At 46.5% G+C, this 22,729-nt stretch overlaps 1 protein-coding gene across 2 annotated transcripts in view; it reads right to left on the reverse strand.

Moving 5' to 3' along the window:
* Positions 1-22,729, reverse strand: part of Rab14 (RAS oncogene family member Rab14) — a 76,121-nt gene that overhangs the window by 48,401 nt on the left and 4,991 nt on the right. For both annotated transcript variants that reach the window (XM_077650993.1, XM_077650994.1), the window contains exon 3: positions 4,697-4,763. In XM_077650993.1, the coding sequence (XP_077507119.1) occupies positions 4,697-4,763 (67 nt within the window). The remainder of the gene's footprint in view (positions 1-4,696; positions 4,764-22,729) is intronic.

The following is a 22,729-nucleotide window of genomic DNA, read 5'->3' on the forward strand; positions in this document are numbered from 1 at the left end:
ATTAGCAAATAAGCGCGAAGTAATTTTTTTTTTTTTTGCCAAGACAACACCATGGCTGTTTTATCCGTGTTGTCGCTAGGACGCCCCAAATATAGCAGCAATAATGAATTGAAAGCTAGATATAGGCCTGCTATGCATGGGCCAGAGCCTGGCCCGGGCTTTTGGGTCGGCCTGAGCCCGTGCAGTGCTCTAGTGCATACTACCCACCGAAACTGCCATACAGGGATAGCCCCCACAGCACAAGACTGGTTATTTGCAGGGCAGAAGTATACTTCATATGTACCCTACCCGTGTGCAGGCTTCCAAAATATAAAACCCAGTGCCTATTTCAACATCCCATTACATAAAAATTATTCCACACAATTGTGCTTGCAATTCCTATTGGTACTGAAGCAGCTACTCCCAAGAGACTCCAATGACAGAAGTGTCCACAAAGAAAGTCTTGTAGATCACCAGTCCCACACTGACTACACAAGACCTCCTTGATAAAACGGGTTATCCCCATCACAAAAAGTACCATGAAATCAAGGTGGCAGAATTAAAAAGCCCACCCCTGTCACTTCCAGGATGTGCTGTATCTGACGAGTTCGTAATTATCTGGACTGTCACAGCTCACAGAAGACATGCTTGCCAAGGGGACATGGCTTTGAAGGTGCGAGAAATGGCGTTTATTTTAAGAAGAAACGTAAAACTCACCTTCCATTTCATTTTGGCGACAATATCAATGGGTACTTAAAGGGGCCCAGAAACACATAATCAGTGCATTGTTTTGTCTGTTGGTTGCATAGAATGAGTTACAGAGATGCTATTAGATACACTCCGGTTTTTTAATATTTTAATTAGCTCGCAAAAACAAATTCATGGCGCTCACGGTGTCACCATACAGTGGCAGTTTTTAGCAGTGGATATTACATCACTGAGCGGGAGCTTAATGATTGGACAAACAGTAAACATACTGTGAATTGTGTTAATAAATAGAGATACGTTTTTGTCAAGTTTTGCATTTTATACATCAACAAAACCAACTTGTTTGCCTTAGATAAAAGCGCTGTAAAGCAAGTAAAACAAGAATACACCACCAGAGGCTCTGGCTACTTTATTTTTGCATCGAAGGACTTCGCGCCTCTCTGTACACATCCTACTACCTAGCACACAGCACTTATGGCTACTCTCTATGTATCTGAGAATGGCTTTGCGGAATCAATCCGATCGAGCCATTGCACTCTACAAGCATTCGTTTCGGAAGGATGCAAAGAAAAAAGCCGTTTGTTTCACATTTAGCAGTGCGCGTCGTCAGCTTGTGGAGGATCACCGGGCGGCGCCACATGGTGTCATGTTCCTGTCAACAGCGCGCGCCTTGCTTGCCATGACCAATCAGCACCTCTCTAGCATTGGGCCATGGTAGGCAGTAAGCAGTAGCGGTACGCACTATGCTAAATGTATCAAGTATCTTGCGCAGGCTGTCAATCAGTCGCAGTATCTCGTGCTCGAGTTCGGATACAGTTCGGATCAGGGAACGTCACTGATCAGTGTTCCCTTCTGCGCCGTCAACATGACGAAGCATCGCTAGGCGTTCATGTGGTGATTGTAACCATAAAAACGGCGCTACCAGCCTTGGCAGAAACAAGTTACAGCGATTAGGCAACCATAGTGTGCAACCTTTCTCGACATGCTCAGATAGGCTGTTTGATTGGTCCCACCCCCTGTCGTCATTGGGAGAGTGAAATGGAAATGGGAAGCTGTGCGAAAATAAGAGTTAAGGACAGCATTTTGTTTGCCTGTATTTTGAAATTTCTTCTTTGAATAGCTCCCGTTCCTGTGGATAGATTTCTCTATTTCTTTTTGAGTCAGCATCTGTGTGGCCTAAAGAATCTATCTGAAGCATAGCCGGCATCCGTTCAAGCAGTGTTTCGCAGCCCCTTTAAGGAACTTACCTCCATGTAATGCGAAAGCATTCCAATTCTATTCCTATTCTATTGCTGTGTAGTTCGTGCAGTAGTAAGTACTAGTACTGAATATTACTGATTGACGTTTCGTATTTTTCCGCCTTTGAAGACGCCAGACCGTTTCGACCAATATCAAGTTTTTTACACCACCAGTTTTTGGGCGGGATTTTGTGTTGATGCGTCATCTATGCTTTTTCATTAATAAATACCATTTGTCGTCTAATCCCCCATCTAAGCATTACATCACATTCTTTTCCCCACATGCTGGACTGGCCTCCGCATCCGTTAAGAGCTCTTTAGTTAGCTACCGGGATACGTTGGTTATCTGACTCCAGTGGAACCCTGCCTTTTGGGGAGCCAGTCTCGCTCTAGCTCCCATAGAAACCCATACAGTACAAACTCTGCTGCAACTGTGACCTGCATGGTACGCTATGGATGTCATCCTGTGCAAGTGCTTTAAGCCATGCTGGCATTTAAGCAGCCCATGTTTAGTGTGGAGCAGCAACGGCTAAACCGGACTCTACACTCTAAACAGAAAGGGGTAAAAAGGGGGTAAGCTGCCCTATAGCGCGCTATAGAGGAAAGCTTACTCGCGTTTTACTGGCACATAGACGTATTCGTGCTTACAGTGTACAATTCATGGGCACTACGCAAACGCTGCACATGCATGCTTACAGACGACAAATTTTGTTGCTGCTGCTCAATCAGATTGAAGTCACAGAAGTGAAACTGCACCAAGCCAGATGCCATGAGGATATCACTCTTATCAGATGTGGTTGCATGGGCTGCCTTTTGCTTCTGCGATTCAGTTCCTTCCTATCCCCTGCAGCTGAACAGCTGCAGTTAGCAAAAAGCTGACAGTCTGGGATTGTGCAAGATTAACTGTTTGTGCAGCAGCAGGACACGTGTCCCCCCTGCTTCGTGTGCTGGCTAACCAAAAATGTTGCACCTACATACTATATTTTTTCACGTGGAATACTACCAAACAAGTCATTCAGTTTCTTTTTATATTTCGCTAATCAGCCTCCTTGGTTTTCTGTGTCTTTACAAGCATAGGTGTATAGTTTGGCAAGACCCATCTTGGCAGGAAATTGAAGAATTGTGGTGCGTTTTAGCCTTTTCCATCAGTCACAATACTTCTTGAAGCAATTTTCAATTCTAATAGTACCAGTTCTCTAATATGTCCAAAAGACTGAGGTAAAGATACCTACCACATTCTAGATTTTTGTTTACAAAGTCGTTGGTACGCCCCCCTTTTCTCAACAAACACAGTAGCCAAAACTTTTTGAAGGTGATGTCATTCCGAGTGCAATGTTATCATTTGTATGCAAGTAAGACATGCACACAGCTTTGCCCACTCCATATGTGCTCCCTCCCCACTGCTGCCTCCCTTCCACTAAGAGCTGCTCAGGCAGACTGAGAGCCACTGATGGCAAGCACCACAAAACTTCTCATGGTCTTCTGGCAAGCTGCCATTCACAACTTGGGATTTTCTGTCAAAATGATATTAATATATTCAGCTAGAAAAGAGGAGAATAAAATTCTTAAATGTACTTTTTATGCATTACTTTGTCAGAAATGCATATTCAAAGCCACACAACTCATCATGCTAAACTTCCCGATCAGCAAAAAAAAAAAAGTTGCTCGCACGAAGCATTTTAGGCTACACCGCAATGCAGTGCCAAGGTTGACCTAGGCCAGTCTTGGAAAATACTCAATCCACTACACTGCTGGTGCCACGCAATCCTTGAGAATATGCCTGGTACCTCCAGAGAGTCTCATAAAGCAACAAATCCCCTCGGGACTGCCGGCAACAAAAGTTACCGACACCTGTCTAGTCTGGGCTGGACAAAAGCACAAGAATGCTGCCATCGCCGAGCAGGGTCGGTGCCAGACAATGACGCCACTTTAGACGCCATAATCGCCGTAACTGCTCTGCGTTGACAGGTCTAGCGGGAACAATAAAAATACTCCCTCGTACCGCTGACGAAAAAAACAGCTGAAACTGACGTACAGCTTCTTTCCAACAGAATGGATAGCGTTGCCTGTCTAGAAAGGGCACGGATCGCATAGAACGGGCCATTTCGTGCCATCATTCAAACTGAACGATATGAATAGGCACGATAAGAAAAGAGTCAATTTAAACAGCTTAGCCTAAAAATCCGAAACAAGGCAACTAAAGAAAAGGGCATGTTAGCTTCAAGTAAAATACCCCCAAGAGCACACCAGATCATAACAGAACCTGTTGCTATAGCCCTTCTCCCATTTTCAGCTCCACAATATGCTCCATTTCATGGTTCAGCTACTGAATGTGCTACAAGAATTTCCCTTACCCAAAGCGAAGGAGAGCATTTGCCCAGCAACATTTCAAGCTACACCCAGGGCTGTGGCTAACACAGGGTTGATCATGCATGCCTGTTCCCTCCAGTGCCCAAGGAGAAAAGCCCCTCCAGCTCTTGCTGTTAGCACCACTCCGTTCCGCTTGGGGAGCTTTGGCAGAATGGCCCTACTCCACCATCATTGTAAAAAAGAAAAGCACCTAACGCAGTGGGGTCCAACTGCACACAGTCGCCTCTGGACTTGAGCAGAAAGGTGCCAACAACACAGTCTAACAGCGTCAACAAATACAGAAAGCACAAACAACAAGAGCCTGCAGTGCGGTGCACTGGATAAAGCTAACGCTCACAACTAATTCAGGGTGTGACTACCACAACCACTAGGCCGTGCTGCCCAAATGGATATGAACTTACTGTGTTAGGGTTGGTGAGGTTCCTGGCATCAGTTAGCCAGCTGCTGAGGTGGTTGTACGTACTGCGCCTGCATGCAAACATACCGCCACTTTGGTGCACTGCACAGGCTTTGCTCTCGAAAGCAGTACACAGCAGTCACTGGCGCTGCAAACATGTATTCCACATGTACACAGCTACACAAGAAGGTGTACAGTTCTTATCCTTACCTTAACCGAGGTTCTTGTGCAATGCCAGCAATTCTGTTATGAAAACTATTATAACTTATTTGACGCTTTTGTTTGCACTCTTCTATTAACCTTTGCGTTTGTAAATACCCCCCATGATAATACCCAAATAGGCGTTGTAGGTAATTGTAATGAATAAATAGAAAACAAAAATGAGTGAATTTGGCTGAAATATTACGTGGAACGCTCGTACTAACATAGCTGTTACAGCCAAAAGCAACCAGATATGCATAAAAGGAGCATGATCAGCGTCGAAAGTGAACTGTGAAAAAAACAATGAACCATACAAAAATCGCTGCGACAGCAAGTGTTCTTTTGTTTATTGCTTTTGAGTGCAGCTGCTACATAACCTGTGCACTGCTTTGATGCTATGAGTGGTTATTCTAAAGTGCCCTCCGAGAGTGAATTACAGCAGCCCCATTAGTAGTGTTGGAGGCCACGAAGCGAGAGTCGCTGAATATAGCACGTTTAAACAGTAGACACCGTCGTCACGACTGGCCCTGCATCCACAGCTTCAGCCAATCAATCTGGCCTCTTGAGGAATAATCCTTACTAGAACATGGGCCCAGGTGTCTCTTGACGTTGATGGAACTGATGGCAACACAGCCAGCCTTAGCACAACTTTGAAATGCACCACACCTGCAGTAAGTTCAACTAGGGGTCCGCTGTTTTTAGCTCATAAATGTGAGAGCGGTGCGAGTTTGAAGGCTTCCATGGCAACGCTTGCTCTCCTGAACTGCACAATATAACACCCTGGGGCAGCCACACCCGTGCATACCGACTAGCCGTGCATACCGACAAACAGGTTCTCTACAATCCCTTTGGTTAGAGCTGCTCGGTCGTGGTTTAAGAATGACCACTCTCGTGTGCCTCTGCTGCACCAGCCAATACCACGACCTCTCAAAGTTTCAGCTATAAGTCTCGTGTCTGCAGTTTGTCCATAAAGGCCCATACGGTTTTATGGCATAGGCCCATACAGTACCAAAGGAGCAATCCTTGTCTTGAACCATCCAGCGTGACAGGATGCACCTCAAGGGATGCATGGCGTCTTAGCCATGCAACCAACATTAGTAGCTCCTACCGACGATAGGAGTTTTTCAGGCTGAAATCCGATCGCCTCAAAAATGCTTTGGCCAAGAGCATGGCTCCTATATATACAGCACCACAGCCCAAATAGGCCTGAAGGCATGCACTAGTACTGTTCACAGCATCATCACAAGCACACAGACCTGCTACTCCCCGACCAATGGATGTTGTACTTAACGTAGTAAACGTCTCACTGCCCCACTCATCTGGTACCATGCTCTGCCTGGGAGGCTTTACTGTTCAGTTCACCAACGCCCCTTCGACAGTTACTAATGTTACAACTTCTAATCAACCCAAAAGCAGTCACTACAATGTTTTCCAAAATAACAATTTGCCCCTAAATATTAAGCACGCTGCCGTGAAGCTTGCTTTTCACACTCAAAACTGCCAGCACTTGGATTTATCATTTTGTTTTTGACACGAAATGCGACCAGATTTATCTCAAATGATAGCAGCCACACAACTGCTTCCACACTATTCGTGATTGTCTTGCTTTGGACCCACTTACTGCTCTCCCTAGAGCTCCGTTCCGGTTTTTCGTTTGTGTCCCCAGCCCTCTGGTATGAATGAGGGCAACGGAACCCCCTCTCTGCCGGCGTCTACATCTGCTGCTGCGGCTACCCCGGCCTGGACGGTCACGATCCCCAGATCTCTGCCGGCCTTCGCGGCAAAGACACACGAATAGCTCAACAATTACACCAGGCTAAGTGCTTTCAACTACTGGGATGATTCCCAGAAACTGCCGAACATTGTCTTCTACTTGGTTGACGTCGCAAAAACCTGGTCTCTGAATCACGAGGACGACATCCCCGACTGGCCAACCTTAACAGAGTAGCGAAGGAAAGTTTTCAAAGCATGCCTGTCTGCAGTAGCCTGACAAATCCTATACTTATTACACCAAGGATGTCCTCGCGTTTTGCCGTAGAGTCAACGCTGCTATGACAGAATTTGAGTGCGTTCATCACCTTCTTAAGGGCATAAGCACCGTTGCTTTAAACGTCTTAGTTGGCACAGAACCCCTCCATTGTGTCTGCCATTACCTCTACATGTAAATGCCTCAACGAACTTCAGTCATGCCGCCTCCAGCGAGACCCCAGTGACAGCGGCGTCCCTGTTGATGGAAACCTGCGTTCCGTTATCCAAGCCATAATATGGGAGGAGCACTACGGGCAGACCACCCTACTTCCTGGAAGCTTGAATCTCCCGCCAGCTACACCGGATTTGCACAGCGTCATCAAAGTGGCTGCTTTCACCTGCACCGCAGCCCCTGCTGCCATGTCTAATATCGCCCGTCGCACACCCACCTATGCCAAAATTGTTTTGCAGCCACCCGCCCCAACCCCTCCCCCTTGTCCTGCACCTGGTGTGTGGCCATGTGGCTACTGTGGCAACATATTCTCAAATGGCCTGTTATGGTCCAGCCTGGTGTCCTTCCCGTCCTGTGTGCTATTACTGTGGGATGCGTGGTCATATTTCCTGTGTCTGTCGTCAGCGCCAGCAAGATGAACAATGCGATTATGCTCCCATCGAGTATTCCTATGTGCACTAGCCTGATGCTTCTGCCGTGCCGTACACCACCTGTTCCCGTGGCTCCCCTTCGCTTCCGGAATGCCAGGGTGTTTCTCGGCCCTTGCGCTCTGCTTGATGCCGCTCTCCTTCACCTTTCGGCTGACAGTCATCACTTTTGTTTTGCCTCTCAAACCTTCAGTCCTAGAATGGAAAACTAACAGAAGCAGTTTTTTTTTTTTTGAGGGGGGGGCTGCTTTGTGTATGAACTGAGCAATTCCTCCCAGACGCCCATCGAACATGTTAGCAGTATTTAGTGAAGGAGTGTACGGTGAGGCAGTCATCGACACGGGCGCCATTTATTCCTCGATTCATCTCGCCTTGCGTTCCTACCTATGCAAAGTAACTCCACACATCGGTTCCCCACATCGAGCCAACAGCACTTTCATCAAGCCCAGGGGGCAATGTACCGCACACGTTTTCATCGACGACCAGTGGCATCATATTGAATTTGTTGTGCTTCCCTCATACGTTCAACTGATCTTAGGCTGGAACTTCGTCATGGGCGTCTGCCCTCATCTCTTGCTGCGACCCCCACATCCACATTACGGACGCCGAGCTAGCACCCAATTCTGACTGCTCTGAGTGTGCTCGTCGCTGTTGACTTTGTTCTGTGCCCTGAATGTGAGGAGTTCACTATAGTTAACTTGGACTATGCTATCGACAGCGATGCCTTAGTTACGCCAGCTCCACGGTGAACCTCGGACATCATAGCTCTTGCCTCACCTGTTTCAACCGCGGTTGCACGGTCATTGCAGCGTTGAACACTACTCCCAGTCCATATTACTACCAAAAGGAGCGACTATTTGCTTTCTTTTTGACGGAGGCCCTGTTGCCCTCAACACTGTTTCCTGTGCGGCACCACTAGCCGATACTCCCACTCCGCGTCCTTCCTCTGCGCTCGCGGTCGCCATCAGCACTGACCTAACATCTGAACAGTCGGCAACCTTGCTAGCAATCCTTTTAAAACACAATGACTTTTGATGTTTGCACCTCAGATTTAGGTCAGACTTCTGCCACGTCTCATTGCATAGAGACGGACGGCTCTGCCATTGTTTGTCGACATCCGTATCGAGTTTTCTCCTCACAACTCAAAATCATTGAAGAACAAGTTTCTAACATGCTCACATGAAACATCATCCTGCCATCAACGAGCCCCTTGTCCTCTTTTGTTGTTCTCATCCAGAAGAAAGATGGCTCAGTGCGCTTCTGTATGGAACCGTGCCCTTAACAAGATACACCGTAAAGATGTTTGCCTGCTGCCTCGCATCGACGTCACATTGGACTGCCTTCAAGGAACTGTTTTTCCAATCTCTACCTACGCTCAGGATACTGACAAATTCCCATGCATGAAACTGACAAGGACAAGACCGCCTTTGCTACCCCCAATGATCTCCATGAGTTTAACATGATGCCTTTCAGAATGTGCAATCCTCCTGCCACCTTCGAGCGAATGATTGACACTGAGCTTCTAAACTTGCCTGCGCACACTGGGCTACCCCTCACAATAGTGCCAGGGTCAACTCTGGGCCATCTTGGGAAATTCGTGACCTGCTACACTGCTGGTGGCAATATAGTCAATCAGAATATGCCTGCCACCTTCAGAGAGGCTTGCAAAGTAGCGAATCTCCTCGGCAATAGTGAAAACAAAAGTTACAGATCGACACTGTCAATGGTCTGGGATGAATGTCCTCTATTCAAACAAAACTGTCCCTTGCATGCGTCAAGTGTCGGTGTTGCGACATCGCAACAGCAGTGCCGCTGCTAAGCAGGGTTAGTGAAAGACAAGAACGCCACCTTGGAGGGCATAACCACAGTGATCACTCCACGCCAACAGGTTCTGCGGGAACCTTAAAAATGCTCCCTCGTACAGCTGACGAAAAAAACAAAATCCGGAACTGAAGTACACTTGTTTTGCAACATACTATGAATGGCGTAATAGTCCAGAAGAGGCCCAGATTGCATGAAATGGGTCATTTCGCACCATCGTTCAGTTTGAACAATTTGAATAGGCGCAATAAGGACGTAAGGACCCTAGGTGATCAGACTACAGTGCACACTGCCTTTGCTACAGAACAAAACGCTCCCTTTCACAGGCCACCCAACCAGGAGGTGTTTGCTACATAATACAGAAACCAAATTAAACATTTTGGAAATATATACTGCTGTCAGCTGCTTCTTGATGACTAGTCGAATAAAACATCCGATGGCAATTGCCCAAATTAGGCGTTTGATCCCTGTGCCGCGCGACCCAGCAATTGATCAATTTTAGCAGCCAAAAAGATAGCCAACTCAGTTTCCCGTACCACTGCAGTCTAGCAAGAGGAGTGCTTTCACGGCACCACCAGCCCATGCATACAGATGGGCACTGATAGCACCCCCAGCGCATTGCAGGCTTCCTACAGGCTTGATTGAAATGATGCCACCAGTTAGTTTTGTTCCCTGTTTGGTGCTGGCCTGGCCAGCACACGGTTTCCAGGCCACGCGTGCTAACATTACACTCGGCACTCACAAGCTGGGTAAATCCCGGAAAGCGCACCTACAACAAATGACCAAGCTGTGCACAACTTGACAGGATGCGACTAAGCACAGGTTCAAACACACATTACATGGCAAAGTGCATGAGGTCTCTTGGACAGTGAAAAAAGTCTTCCCATGCCAGCAATTTGCTCCCATGACAATGACCAGAAAATAATCACAAGGTTTTCCTATCTCCTTGGCTGCTTGGGAACATACCATGGCCTGAGGCAATGCAGCTGGGCAATAACTCCTGCCTTTCACCCACCACTTATCAATCACCACAAGCCTGCCAGATTACCATTGTAGCTTGGGGGTTCGCGGGTCGCCATGACTTCACGGGGGGTTCGCGGGTCACCATGACTTCTAAAAAAAGGACTCTTTCCGAGGGTTCTTCCATACCATCACAGACGCGGTGCCCGGGGCTGCCCGCAAGTGCTGCAGAACCCTGGATTTCGCCACTCCCCAAATGAGCGGGACTCAAAAATGGGCCCCAGACTTATATAGTGCATGCATGTAACCAAACCAGCTGAACTATGCTTATCTTTAGCAGCATAGATGGTATGTATTGCAGGCCATGCACTGCACATCATTCCTTTTTTGGGCAGCCACCATGCTCTTGCTCTACCTGCCTCTCCCTTTGTTTACATAGCAGCTCCCAGAAAAACCAAACTTTCTGACTTGCCTGCCTTCCAAAAATCATGCATCAGCCCCTCAGGAATGGTGGCAGCTCATCATAAAAGCATGAATTTTGCAACTCCAAACATTTGTAGGCGGGTGCAGTAGTTGCAATCACATTGGCTTCAACGAGGTAGCAAGCACGTGCTAGCAAATATGATTCACCTATATTGCACGCAGCGTTTCTTTTTGTGAAAAAAAATGATTCCAACAATGCTGAAGACAATTTGCGGGAGAAATATGGCATACAATCAGGAGAGTTGGCACATATGAATATATAAACCCCTGAAAACAATTCATAATCGCAGCAGCCAAACTGCTTATGTCATCCCCTTGTACACCAGTGCCAGCTTTTGAAATTGCCAACCAGCTTGCTGCAACTACAACAAGCAAACTGACACCCAAACATGGCAAGTCAGCTGGCTGCCCAAAAAGATGCACAAGACAGGATGGCACAGTGCTTAATGCCCCAATGGGTTAAGTAAAGAAGGGTTACGTGTTGCACTTCAAGCACAGCACTGCAGAGTACAGGCCTCAACCACTAGATTAACCCAAGCCACCTGCAGCTACAATAGGACAGGCTTATGAAGACACAAGGCAAAAACAAAGATATCTACATTCAATTATGCCTTGTGATGTGTATTTAAGAGGGTCATTCATGAAACTCACATGAGCATTAAAGGGCCCTGCAATACAAATTGTGTAGCTCTTGTTCGACTATGCCTCAATGCTGAGTCATGGCTGCTGACAGATATTTCAGACTTGGCAGGATCCCGATAATGCTCCGCATTACCCGACACAGAAAAACCCACCAAATTAAAAAATCACTTTACTGAGATAAAAGTAGCTCGAAAAAAAATTGCCTAATTTCGCCCTCTGCTATGTTCCGCCCACAAGTGATAATATTAGCTTGTGTCCAAGTCATGTTTCAGTCATGTCCAGATGTCATGTGTCTGCATCACACTGTGTGTTGCCAATAACAATTGCATAAGCCGTTAGCGAAAATGACGTTAAACTGCTAAACTTGCGTGTGACTGCCCACAGGTACCAGCAGTGGTACCAAGGGTACCATGTGAACACATGAACTGCAAGTGCAAAGAATTACCACGTCACAATGCACACTGCTCTGCATGTGCCTAGCACTTTGGATAGACGCAGCACGAGGCAAGGTTCCCACTTACGCTCCTACCTCAGAAAGAAGGAGAGTAGTGTGCGCCACTGCCTACCCAGGCCATCTGCACAATGAATCCAGAGTGGCACAGCTCGACCACTTATTAGCCTGAAAAATCAAACTTTCAGGCTCTACACAATGAGGTCCTTCAGTTGTTAGTCAGCCTTGTTTGTCTCATTCTTCGTCCCACTGTGTGCATCTCAGATTGCGCTTTTCACTTCATGTTGCCAATCACTTGGCTACTGTAATGCAAAATATTTCAATCTGCTGTACAGGTGTTCATTCAGGTTAGTGGTGTTCTTCAGCAGCAAACAGAATAATTACTGATGTCACTGTTCGTCCTGTTCGTCAGTTGCCTTATCAGGCTTCTTTAAAAGAACGCATAACTGTACAGAATCAAGTGCAGAAAAAGTTGGCCGATGACATCATTTAACCATCATACAGCCCGTTGTGCTGATGAAAAAAAAAAGAATGGAACTCTTTGCTTTTGAGCCAACCATCGGCGACTCGACAAAGCCATCAAGGTGGATGTCTATCCACTCCCACGCATCGATGACGTGCTTGATCACCTGCGACATGTTGGTTACTTTTCACACATCTATCTTAGGAGCAGATATTGATATATAGAAGTCAACAGACGAAACAGAAAGAAGACTGCTGTCATAACCCAAGATGGACTGCGTTTGAGCTATGAGGCAACTTTGTGGGAAAAATACAAACAGCAAATAAATGACGTACCTCAAAAATCATCCTAATCAAAGAGTTAAAACTGATAAAAATTCATATTGCTATTTTCAAAAATGTACTAAAATGTACCGTATTTACATGATTGTAAGTAGACCATTTTTCAAAATTTGAAAATCCAAAATGGGGGGGGGGTCAACTTACAATCGATACCAAAGCATATGTCACCATAAATAAAGGTGAGACAAACGAGATATCAGGTATGCTACAGGGTGGTTGCATTTTTGCAGTGCGGCTCCATCGCAACGCTCTTGGTGCTGGCCTTAAGCAGCTGTTCTGTCAACGCGCAGAACCAGCAACCCTTCCCCGCGCGCGGCGGCAGATGGCAGCTGTCGATAAGCAGCAAACCGGCACCCCTCCTCCCTCCCACTCCCCACACGTGGCTGGAGACTGCGGCTGCCTAATAACGCATTCGAGTTCTACTCTTAATAGGCGTCCTCCAAGTTTGTTTCTTTTTAAATTTAACTGCGCACTGGGCACTCAAGGAAGCGTCGATAGTTGATGAAAGGGAAGTTGTTCCAACCGCGGCAGCATCGCCGCTCGGAACGGCAGTGGTGCCGGGGAGTTCGGTAACCAACGTAAGAGCCGACGTCGCTCATGCATAGTTTCTCTTTGGCTTTGAAGCATCTGACTACTGCCAGCCGCGTTTCACAGGTTTTAATGTAGTGCTTCGTAGTCGTCATTTGTGCTCCGGGTCCGGTAAGCGACCAGCGCTCGTTCACGGCTACATTCAATATGACTCATTCTTTACGCCACAAGTTCGACATTCACAACAGGTGACACAGGTGTGGCAGCTGCACCCAGGCAAAATTTTCAGCTGTTCCACGCGATGACGTGATGCGGCTGTTTACGAATCGGGGGATTTCGCTGCACAACATTAGAACGACGTGCTGTGGGAACACAGCAGCCACCACGACGGCAGCGCTAGTGAGGACGATGGCAAAAGTGTGGACAAGTAGTCCAGTGACTAATACATTTTCGTTTTAGAATGTGCCCACGGGTACAGCCGTACGCGGCAGCCGCTAGCGGCTGGCGACAAGCGGAGGCCACGGGATAATGCTATCGCGTTCTATTATTAAAGGCAAAGCTTCAACGACTTCCAATTTTTTTTTCTTCTGAAATGTGATGTGGAGGACTCGACTTACATTCGAGTCAGCTTACAATCATGTAAGTATGATATATGTGACAGCAGCAGTCATAACTTTAATTTAGTACACCACAAGACAAATTGCTTTAGCAGTTATACACAAAAACGAGCTCTGCAACTAAGCAAAATAATTATGATAGTACCACTGTCATGGTACAATAGTGGAATGACCAAAAATAAAGATTTTCACATATGAGTTTTTTTTAAATATGCAGCAATAACAAAAATGCACAATTTTACTTAATGCATTTCACTGCACAGCTAGATAAGAAGTGTACAAAGTTACAATAAAAATCTTGTATGGGAATAAAATTAGGATTGTTCACGTAAGAAGGAATGGCAGAAGACAGTTATGAGAAAAACAACGAAGAAGATTTGGAATACCGACAGAAGCCATCAAGCAATATCCAGGTGGGTCAAAATCCATTATCAACCGTATCCATAGCTCAGCACCTCCTCACTCTTGGTTTTTGCTCGTGCTGCAACTCTTTTTTTTCTCGTGTTTTTTACAGCATCAGTAGACCGACTGGAAGACTTCCAGATATGCTGTTGGTCACTGTCAGGCAAGCTCTGTGTTTGCGGACCAGGTTTGATCCCATTCTGCTTTTTCAAAAATGCCTAGCGTCCCTCTCTTACCCTTCTTGAACTGATACACGGCATTGTACAAACCAAACTTCAGTGTTATTGGTGGGCTGACATAACCATTCAGTGTGTTCCTAACGCCTTGCGTCGCTTTTGAGGGCACTGCAGTCCTTAAATACAAACAAAAATGGACATAGATGGTACCAAACTATTATTAGTCTAAACTGAAAAATGAAGAGAATCTAACTAATGCTGCAAATATTACGTATTATATTTTGAAGTAATTTGGTTCCCAGAGATGCACAGGGGATAACAAATTTGGCTGTATCTTTGGAACAGTTATTTAGAAATAATTTCTGTTGCAGTTATTTCAGCAAATGAATAGGCATTTTGATACGACAAATTATCAAAATTGATTTCTTTTCAAAAATATTGACCTTTCAAAGCGGCCTCACACCTTAAAGCCTGGACTCCATGTACGCGAAAACTCACGCGAACGCGAAGGCGACGGCTGGCGTTCGCTCCGTCGCTTGTGGGCAACCTCCATGCAAGCGAAGGCGGCAGGAGACGCGAACCCGCGACGTGCACAGCGGATTCCGTGCTTTGCGCACTCAAGCTTAGAAACATGCCCGTAACCTGTTCTCTTTCTTAAAATTTTGTGAGTGTGCCTCATAGTCAGGGCCAAAGGAATATTTCCTCTACGGCAGCGGTGTAGCGGCAGTGGAGATAGCCAAAGGCGTGCTTGCGGAGACGAAGTCACATCACGGGTTCACGGGGGAGGTGTGCTTTCGTTCGGTGCCTGTGCACTCCGGCTTAGTAAAAACACTCTCATAAACTGTCACCGCAGTTTGATTGTAAGTGAGCAAACTATAATTTACCAGTGAGAATGCGCGCCGCGAGTGTTTCTGCACAGTTAGAGCGCAGCGGCACGGTGGATCGAGCGCCGGTACCCGCGGCTTGACACGCATCTCTCCCTGCAGTACGCCCGCTTGCGTAGCCCACTCCAAATGCTGTTAGCCCTCCGCACCCAACAAGTAGATTGTTTTAATTATTTAAATCATGCGGGTCTGCCTCTCAGCTACAAAACCAAACATTTTATCGACGGTGGCGATGACCAAGACGACGGGCGGGTTTCGTGAGATGTACCCGTGAGAAACTGTAGACAAACCGGAAACTGTTTTGGGGGGCTCTGGTTGGCCAGTCGCGTGGGGGACTTCCGGGCGACGAGCGAAATTTTCTGTGGGTGCAGATCCGAGCGACACGGCAAGCGACACATGCATTTTTGCTTCGCGCGACAGCGTCGCTCGTCGCTTGCCGCCGTCGAGTTCGCGTGAGTTTTCGCGTACATGGAGTCCAGGTTTAAGGGGGGACATGGGTCTTTGTGAAAAAATTTTTAATATTGAAGTTATTGCCAGGAAAATTTGTACGTACATATATTTCAGCATGCTGATCTCAAATATGAAATTAGTTTCTACAACTTCTTTTTTCTTTCTATTGTATGTAGTTTTTTATGAGAAGAGCTTCTGACAGGGTTTTAGAGAAAGCTGCTGAACAGATTCTCATAATCTGTATGTTGCTAGATTCTAGAAGGATCAAGGATTGCACCAAGGGTAATAGCATGTTTCTAGCTCTTCTAGTTCAAAAGTTGTGGTCATCCAAAGTTGTGGTTGAACTGAAATTTTAGTTAACGTTAATTTTAGCAAATAAATTTGCGTTTACACCTAGCTACCATCTGAAACCCTTATTGCAATCACCACCTATTTAGCTACAAAACGACACAAAAGTTACCAAAATCTGATGAGCAGAAGCAGAGATAGGCTTGTCAGTAGACTGCCATGTGACGAAAATAATCGAACTGAGAAAATTGCGAAAAACAAATTACAACGTTTCCCATGCTTTCTTTATGCACAGTTGTGCAAAAAAAGTCTAGCTTCAGAATGCCCCAGGCGAGTAATGTTCATCAGTTTTTCTTTGGTGACATCGCTTTGCGGCAGAGATGAAGCAGGCTGAGGCTGCACGCTTCCGCTCGGAGCCTATAGCTCGGCGAGAGTCTTTCTCCTGTGCCCTCTGGCTGGCTATGTGGTTTTGTTCCACTTGGAGCTCTTGCAGAATGCGTGACGCAGCCTCCTGTGTCCCAGAATTAAACCGCATGACTGCCTCAGCGACAGCCGCTTCAAGAGATATCAGTGAAGCATGCTTTGTCTTGGGCATCAAGGACCAAATCACTGAATGCAGTGCCTCATTTGCATTCTGCGTTTGTCCTCGCTGGCATCTGTTGAGTAAGTCTTTGTGTGCAAGGCGCTTGTACACAGGTAGCAATGCTTGGCTGACGTAGTCGGGCAGGTTGTAACGGTGTTTCGGTGGCTGCTGTCCCCTTGCAATCACAGCATTCTGTTTGCACCACGAGTTGGTGCCTTGTGGGCATAGGCCATGGTTTGGGCGCTTGTCGGTCGACGTCACATGATAATATGTGGCCATTACTGCCCGATGCATTTGCTCAACATCGCCTGCATTAGATTTTAGTGCCCAACCATAGTAATTGCTGAGTTTGGTGATAAGGTCTGCAGTCAGTCAACCTTTACCACTCAACCTTTCACAATCCTCTGCTTTGTGCTTTTGGAGAAGATTGCGCAAAGCACTGCCCATCCGCTTTTGTACATGATTTGTACAATCTTCTTTTTTTCAACTGGTATAAAACCATATACCTTTGCTTCCTCTACCGCACGAAAATGCTTGCTATCTCCATCGTAGAGCATTGTGGTGTAGTGCAGGCCGTGCCGCTCCAATGGTCGTTGGAAGAGCATCAGAGCTGCATCCACCTCCATCTGCCCGGATTTTGAGTCTATTCTTTTGGCATACATGCTGTGCCTTCCATGCGTTGTACTGGGGGTCCTCCTCTTTGTGTGCATTTTTGCAGCCAAGGCAGTACTTGCACAGCACTACATAGTCTAACACATAGCCTGAAAAAAGCTCTATGACAGAGCCCACACCAATGTGGGACTGGTGCCCTCTCGTCATCCACGTCCCATCGAAACAGACTGCGATATTTCCGGGATTACCAAAATTCAGTTCTCTGTATAGTTCTTTCACTGAGGAAGCACAATCAGTCAGCACAGTTTCAGCAGCTAGCGTCGCGGCAGACTTCAACTTATACTTGAGGTGTGCTTGGTAGGTCTTGTTGTGAAGACCCCTGTGGGAGATTCCCATGGTTGAAAAAAAGTCATTCAGTGCTGTTTGGCCATTCCCTGTGGTTAGCGCAGCCCGGGCAGCAAGAATATTTACCTGGAAGGGATTGCACTTTGCGCTTCAAGATAGACGCTGGGAACTCCACTCGCGCACGACATCGCCGCAAACAGAACACTCCAAGCACAACTGTACAGCAACACAGTATTCGCGAGTGCTTTTCTGGATGGACACGTCGCCACCGCACTGGCGGCACACGGTTTTTTCGAACAGCCGGTTGATTGCTGACAGATCGACGATCGTGTACGTTGCCGCTGCCGTCGCCGCCGGGCCTGTGTCGCCTCTCTCACCACTGTCTCGCCCTACCATTGCTAGCTGTCCCAGTTAGCTCAGTTGGTAGAGTGACTGCTCCAGCAGTGGTCCTGGGTTCGGACCCCGGACCAGGACGAATTTATCTTTTACTACGAAGTTTCTGTGAAAGCTGTATAGCTTTCCTCTGCAGACGTAAGGCTGCGCTTGGGTGGATGCCAATGAGTAATTTGCTCTCTTAATACAAATTTACTCCAAGCTTCTACAAAAGGTATTAAAAAAATTCTTGCTAGAGGATATTCGTGCAGCAACGTCCTTCAAGTCCCTTTCAAGCCCCTTTAAGGGCTCGGTACTGTGCCAGCCACCTTTCAGTGTGCAATGGACACAGTACTGGTCGGCCTAAAACAGCAAATATGCCTGGTCTACCTTAATGAAGTTATTTTTTCAAAGCACGTTCCATGAACATTTGTCTGCCTTAAAGTCGTCCTACAGGCTATCCAAAGCACCGGACTCGCTCTCAAGCCTACGATCTCAGCCATGCCATCAGCAACGAAGCTGTCCATCCTGATCCCGATAAGGCCGCTGCCATCAACTCCTTCCAGACACCATCGTACAAGAATGCCATGCATGCACTACAAATGCTTTGTTCACATCTCTCATATCACTGCTCTACTTACTCTCCTCACAAAAGAGAATATCACCTTCCACTGATCTGATGAGCAGCACCATGCATTCAACCGTCTTAAACGAAATGACCCGGACACCGAGGCTGAGGTTCACATATCATCATCATCAGCCTGACTACACCCACTGCACGTCAAAGGCCTCTCCCATGTCTAATTAACCCTGTCCTTTGCCAGCTGCATCCACCCTATGCCTGCAAACTTCCTAATCTTATCCGCCCACCTAACCTTGCTATGCTTGCCTTCTCTTAGATCCACTCAGTTACCTTTAAGGACCAGCGGTTATCTTGCCTTCGCATTACATGCCCTGCCCAAGCCCATTTCTTCCTCTTGATCTCAACTCGGATGTCATTTGTTCTCTCAACCACTCTGCCCACTTTCGGTCTCTTGACGTTACACCTATCACTTTTATTTCCATGGCCCGCTGCATTGTCCTTAACTTAAGCTGAACCCTTTTCGTTAGCCTCCCAGTTTCTGCCCCATAGGTGAGTACAGGTAAGACACAGCTGCTGAACACCTTCCTCTTGAGGGATACTGGTAGCCTGCTATTCATGATATGAGATAACCTGCCATATGTGCTCCACCCCATTCTTATCCTTCGTTATTTCCCTCTCATGATCTGGATCAGCAGTCACTACCTGCCCTAAGTAGACATATTACTTTACCACTTTCAGCACCTCGCTGCCAATTGTGAACTGCTGTTCTCTTGCTAGACTGTTGAACATTACTTTGGTTTTCTGCATGTTAATTTTTAGACCCATCGTTCTGCTCTGCCTGTCTAACCCATTGATCATAATTTGCAGTTAATCTCCTGACTGACCCAGCAAGGCAATCTCATCAGCGAATCGAAGATTATTTAGGTACTCTCCATTAACTCTTATCCCCAACTGTTCCTAATTCAGGCCTTGGAATACCTCCTGTAAACAGGCGGTGAACAGCATTGGCGAGATCGTGTCTCCTTGCCTGACGCCCTTCCTTATTGGAATTTTATTGCTGACTTTATGGAGGACCATGGTAGCTGTGCAGTTCCTATATATATCTTCCGGTATTCTGACATAAGGCTCATCTACACCCTGATTACGCAATGCCTGTATGACTGCAGATGTTTCCACTGGGTCGAATGCTTTCTCGTAATCAATGAAGGCTATATATAGGGGTTGATTATATTCTGCGCATTTCTCTATCACCAGTGCTGCGTGTGTCACTGCGTGCGCAAGTCGGGTATTATGCAACGCATAAACTAATTACCTGATGACAGACAACGAATGGCTCACAGTTGTTTGAGTGATTACAAAGGTCAAACCCTACTTGTACAGATGCCTGTTCAAGTTGGTCGCTGACCATCACATTATGTCGGCTGACCAATCTCAAGAGACCCTGCAGGACCTTTTTAGTGGGCCCTTCGGCTATAAGAGCTCGACGCCACAATGAAGGTCTCCAATTATTTCCACTGGAAAATTCTAAACTTCATGGATGCAGAATAAGGAAGTCACAAAATTTACAGGAAGCACTAGATGCATGAAACATGCAAGTTATTTTTTGAGCACATGGAAGAGGGTCACTTCTTCCATTCCAGCCCAGAAGTATGGGACATTGAAAACTTCACCCTGTTCATCTTGCTTAGAAAGAAATGGCGCAAGGTTTCCGCCACAGAACATCAGTTCCTGAGCAGCTTTCAGGAAAATTTTCCACTCAGCAGCTAGGACTGGCAATTCTTGAATAAGTCCAGGCACGCTGCAGTGCAGTGATTGACACTGGGATGTCCCCAATGGACACTAGGCTGGAAAGTTTGGAGTACTGGACAGTATCTCTGAACCTTAGTAGTAGGTCACCACTGGGCATATTTGATATTTTGTAGCCTGGACCCAAGGCATCAGTTTACATTTCGAGACTAAGAAAGGAGACATACTTGTTGCAGACTTTTCTGCTTCTTCGCTACGAAGAACAGCATACTTTGGGAATGTTTCTTTCACTTCCCAGCAAAATTCAGCTGCGACTCCGTCTGCCCTCTTATTTGGAGGGCAATTGTTTTCTGGGAAGGGGGAAGCCATAAAATATACATATTGATTAGCCATGGTGCCAGCTGCTGACCACGGAGCCCAACGAGGGGAAGGGGTAGGTATTTGCAAGCAAGTCCTGCCCATGTCAGCTATACACCACAACTATAACCCAAAATGATGAAACTCAAGATAGTTTGTCACACAAAGCTAACCCTCTCTGCCAGAAAAAAAAGAAAAAACCATGAAGAGTGGAGGAGACGATAAGGAAGTGACTGATGGAAAAGAGGACAGGAAAAGGCGACTGCCGATTTCCCCCGGTTGGGTGAGGCCACAGGTGCCGTCTACAGGAAGCTGGGGCCAAGGATGTTTGCTGCCTCCGCCGACGGGCCTTAAAGGTCCAAACACTCAGTATCAGCTCGAACACCAGGATCCCCTTTTCCTCGGAAACGGCTGAGCCACGCACGGCTAAGCATGGACGCTCAGGTCCGTGGCGGCGCACTGCTTACTAACACCCCGCTGCAGTTATGCCCCTACGGATGCTCGGGAAACCGGGGTGCCACAACCCACCATCATCTGCATGTTGCAGATGTCTCTATGGCGGATGGCCTGAATAGTCTGGCAGTTCGTTATAATCGCAATATCAGCTTTAAAGTTTTTCCTCAGGTCTCAAACTATCCCTTATGTTGTATTCACAAAAATGAGGTAGATTAGTCATTTTTCCATCGTTATGCCGGTTCTACTGATGTCCACAACAACTGCATCAAAAATGAGAGCATGGCTATGGACACAAGTGTCCACAAAAAATGCTTAAACCCACAGCTTTTTGCACACTGATGCCGACTGCCTGTCCACAGCTCCCGCAGAACCAGCCTTTACAGATGCAAATGACGACAATGAAGACACCTTTCTAGGAGCCCTTGAGTACCACTGATATGGCAACGCAGCAGAGACTCGACATGGAACCCCACAGAGTGATCGCGCACATTTAGAGGGTCAAGCAGGCACAGTCCGAGGTCTTGAACCTCGTTGTGCCCGCTGAGCTACGAGAGGAGATTATGGAAGCCTCTCATGATGACCCAACCTAGGGACATTTGGGATTCCATTGAATGCTCACACGAATACACTCTTAAGTACTATTGGCTGCAGCTGACGAAGAACTTTCATCATTACACCAGGACCTGCCATAAGTGCAGCCCGCAGGACGTCTTCACCCCATCACGCTACCAACAATTCCGTTCTAGCAAGCCAATACGAATCTGCTCGGACCTTTTCCTACATCGAAGTCATGGAACCGATGGAGCGCCATTACAAGGGGCTCCCACACATGCACGCTGAATCGCAAGCTTTATCCTCAATTTTTTTCATTGCAGTCAACTGTTCTTCATCACGATGCCCCAGAGATCCTGATCACTGATCGTGATGCAGCATTTATTTCCCAACTTATGTCACAGATCTCATGCCTAAGCCGCATCGACCATCAAAAGAACTGCCACGTGCCCCCCACAAACGAACGGGCTCACCGAGCACCTTAAGCTCATGGCTGTTCATCCCCGCATGCCCCCAAAGCTGCCCAGGAGACATGGACAAGGTAAATACACGTTCATCAACTCTTTTTAGCACCACATAATAGGGCCAAAACATAAGAATGGCAGCTACCAAGAGATATATATATATATATATATATATATATATATATATATATATTATATATATATATATATATATATATATATATATATATATATATATATATATATATATATATATATATATATATATATATACACACACTGAGAAACACTGCAGTCTTCCTAGTGCTGAAAAGCACAGTGCAGCTGGCCTCCATATGTAGCCATACTTGCCTTTGAGGCTCACAAACTCCTGCATTTTGAATGCACAACCTTACACAGTTACAAGTAATGCAACCATGTGAGAAACAATCTTGCATAGATACAGGACTGCAAGAGAACAATGGGCTACCAACTGAAGTCCTGCTTATCAGCTGCTATACTTTTCATGGTCAGACCTTTAAGGTACAGCACTGACAAGCACTTCTTCAGTTCCTATGCAGCAGAAAACACGGCTGACTTTTTCCAAGCGATTCCACGCAAAATAAAATGGGGCATCACACTGTCCTCCCACA

This window comes from Amblyomma americanum, chromosome 1 (genome assembly GCF_052857255.1).
Source record: "Amblyomma americanum isolate KBUSLIRL-KWMA chromosome 1, ASM5285725v1, whole genome shotgun sequence".
Lineage (NCBI taxonomy): Eukaryota > Metazoa > Arthropoda > Arachnida > Ixodida > Ixodidae > Amblyomma > Amblyomma americanum.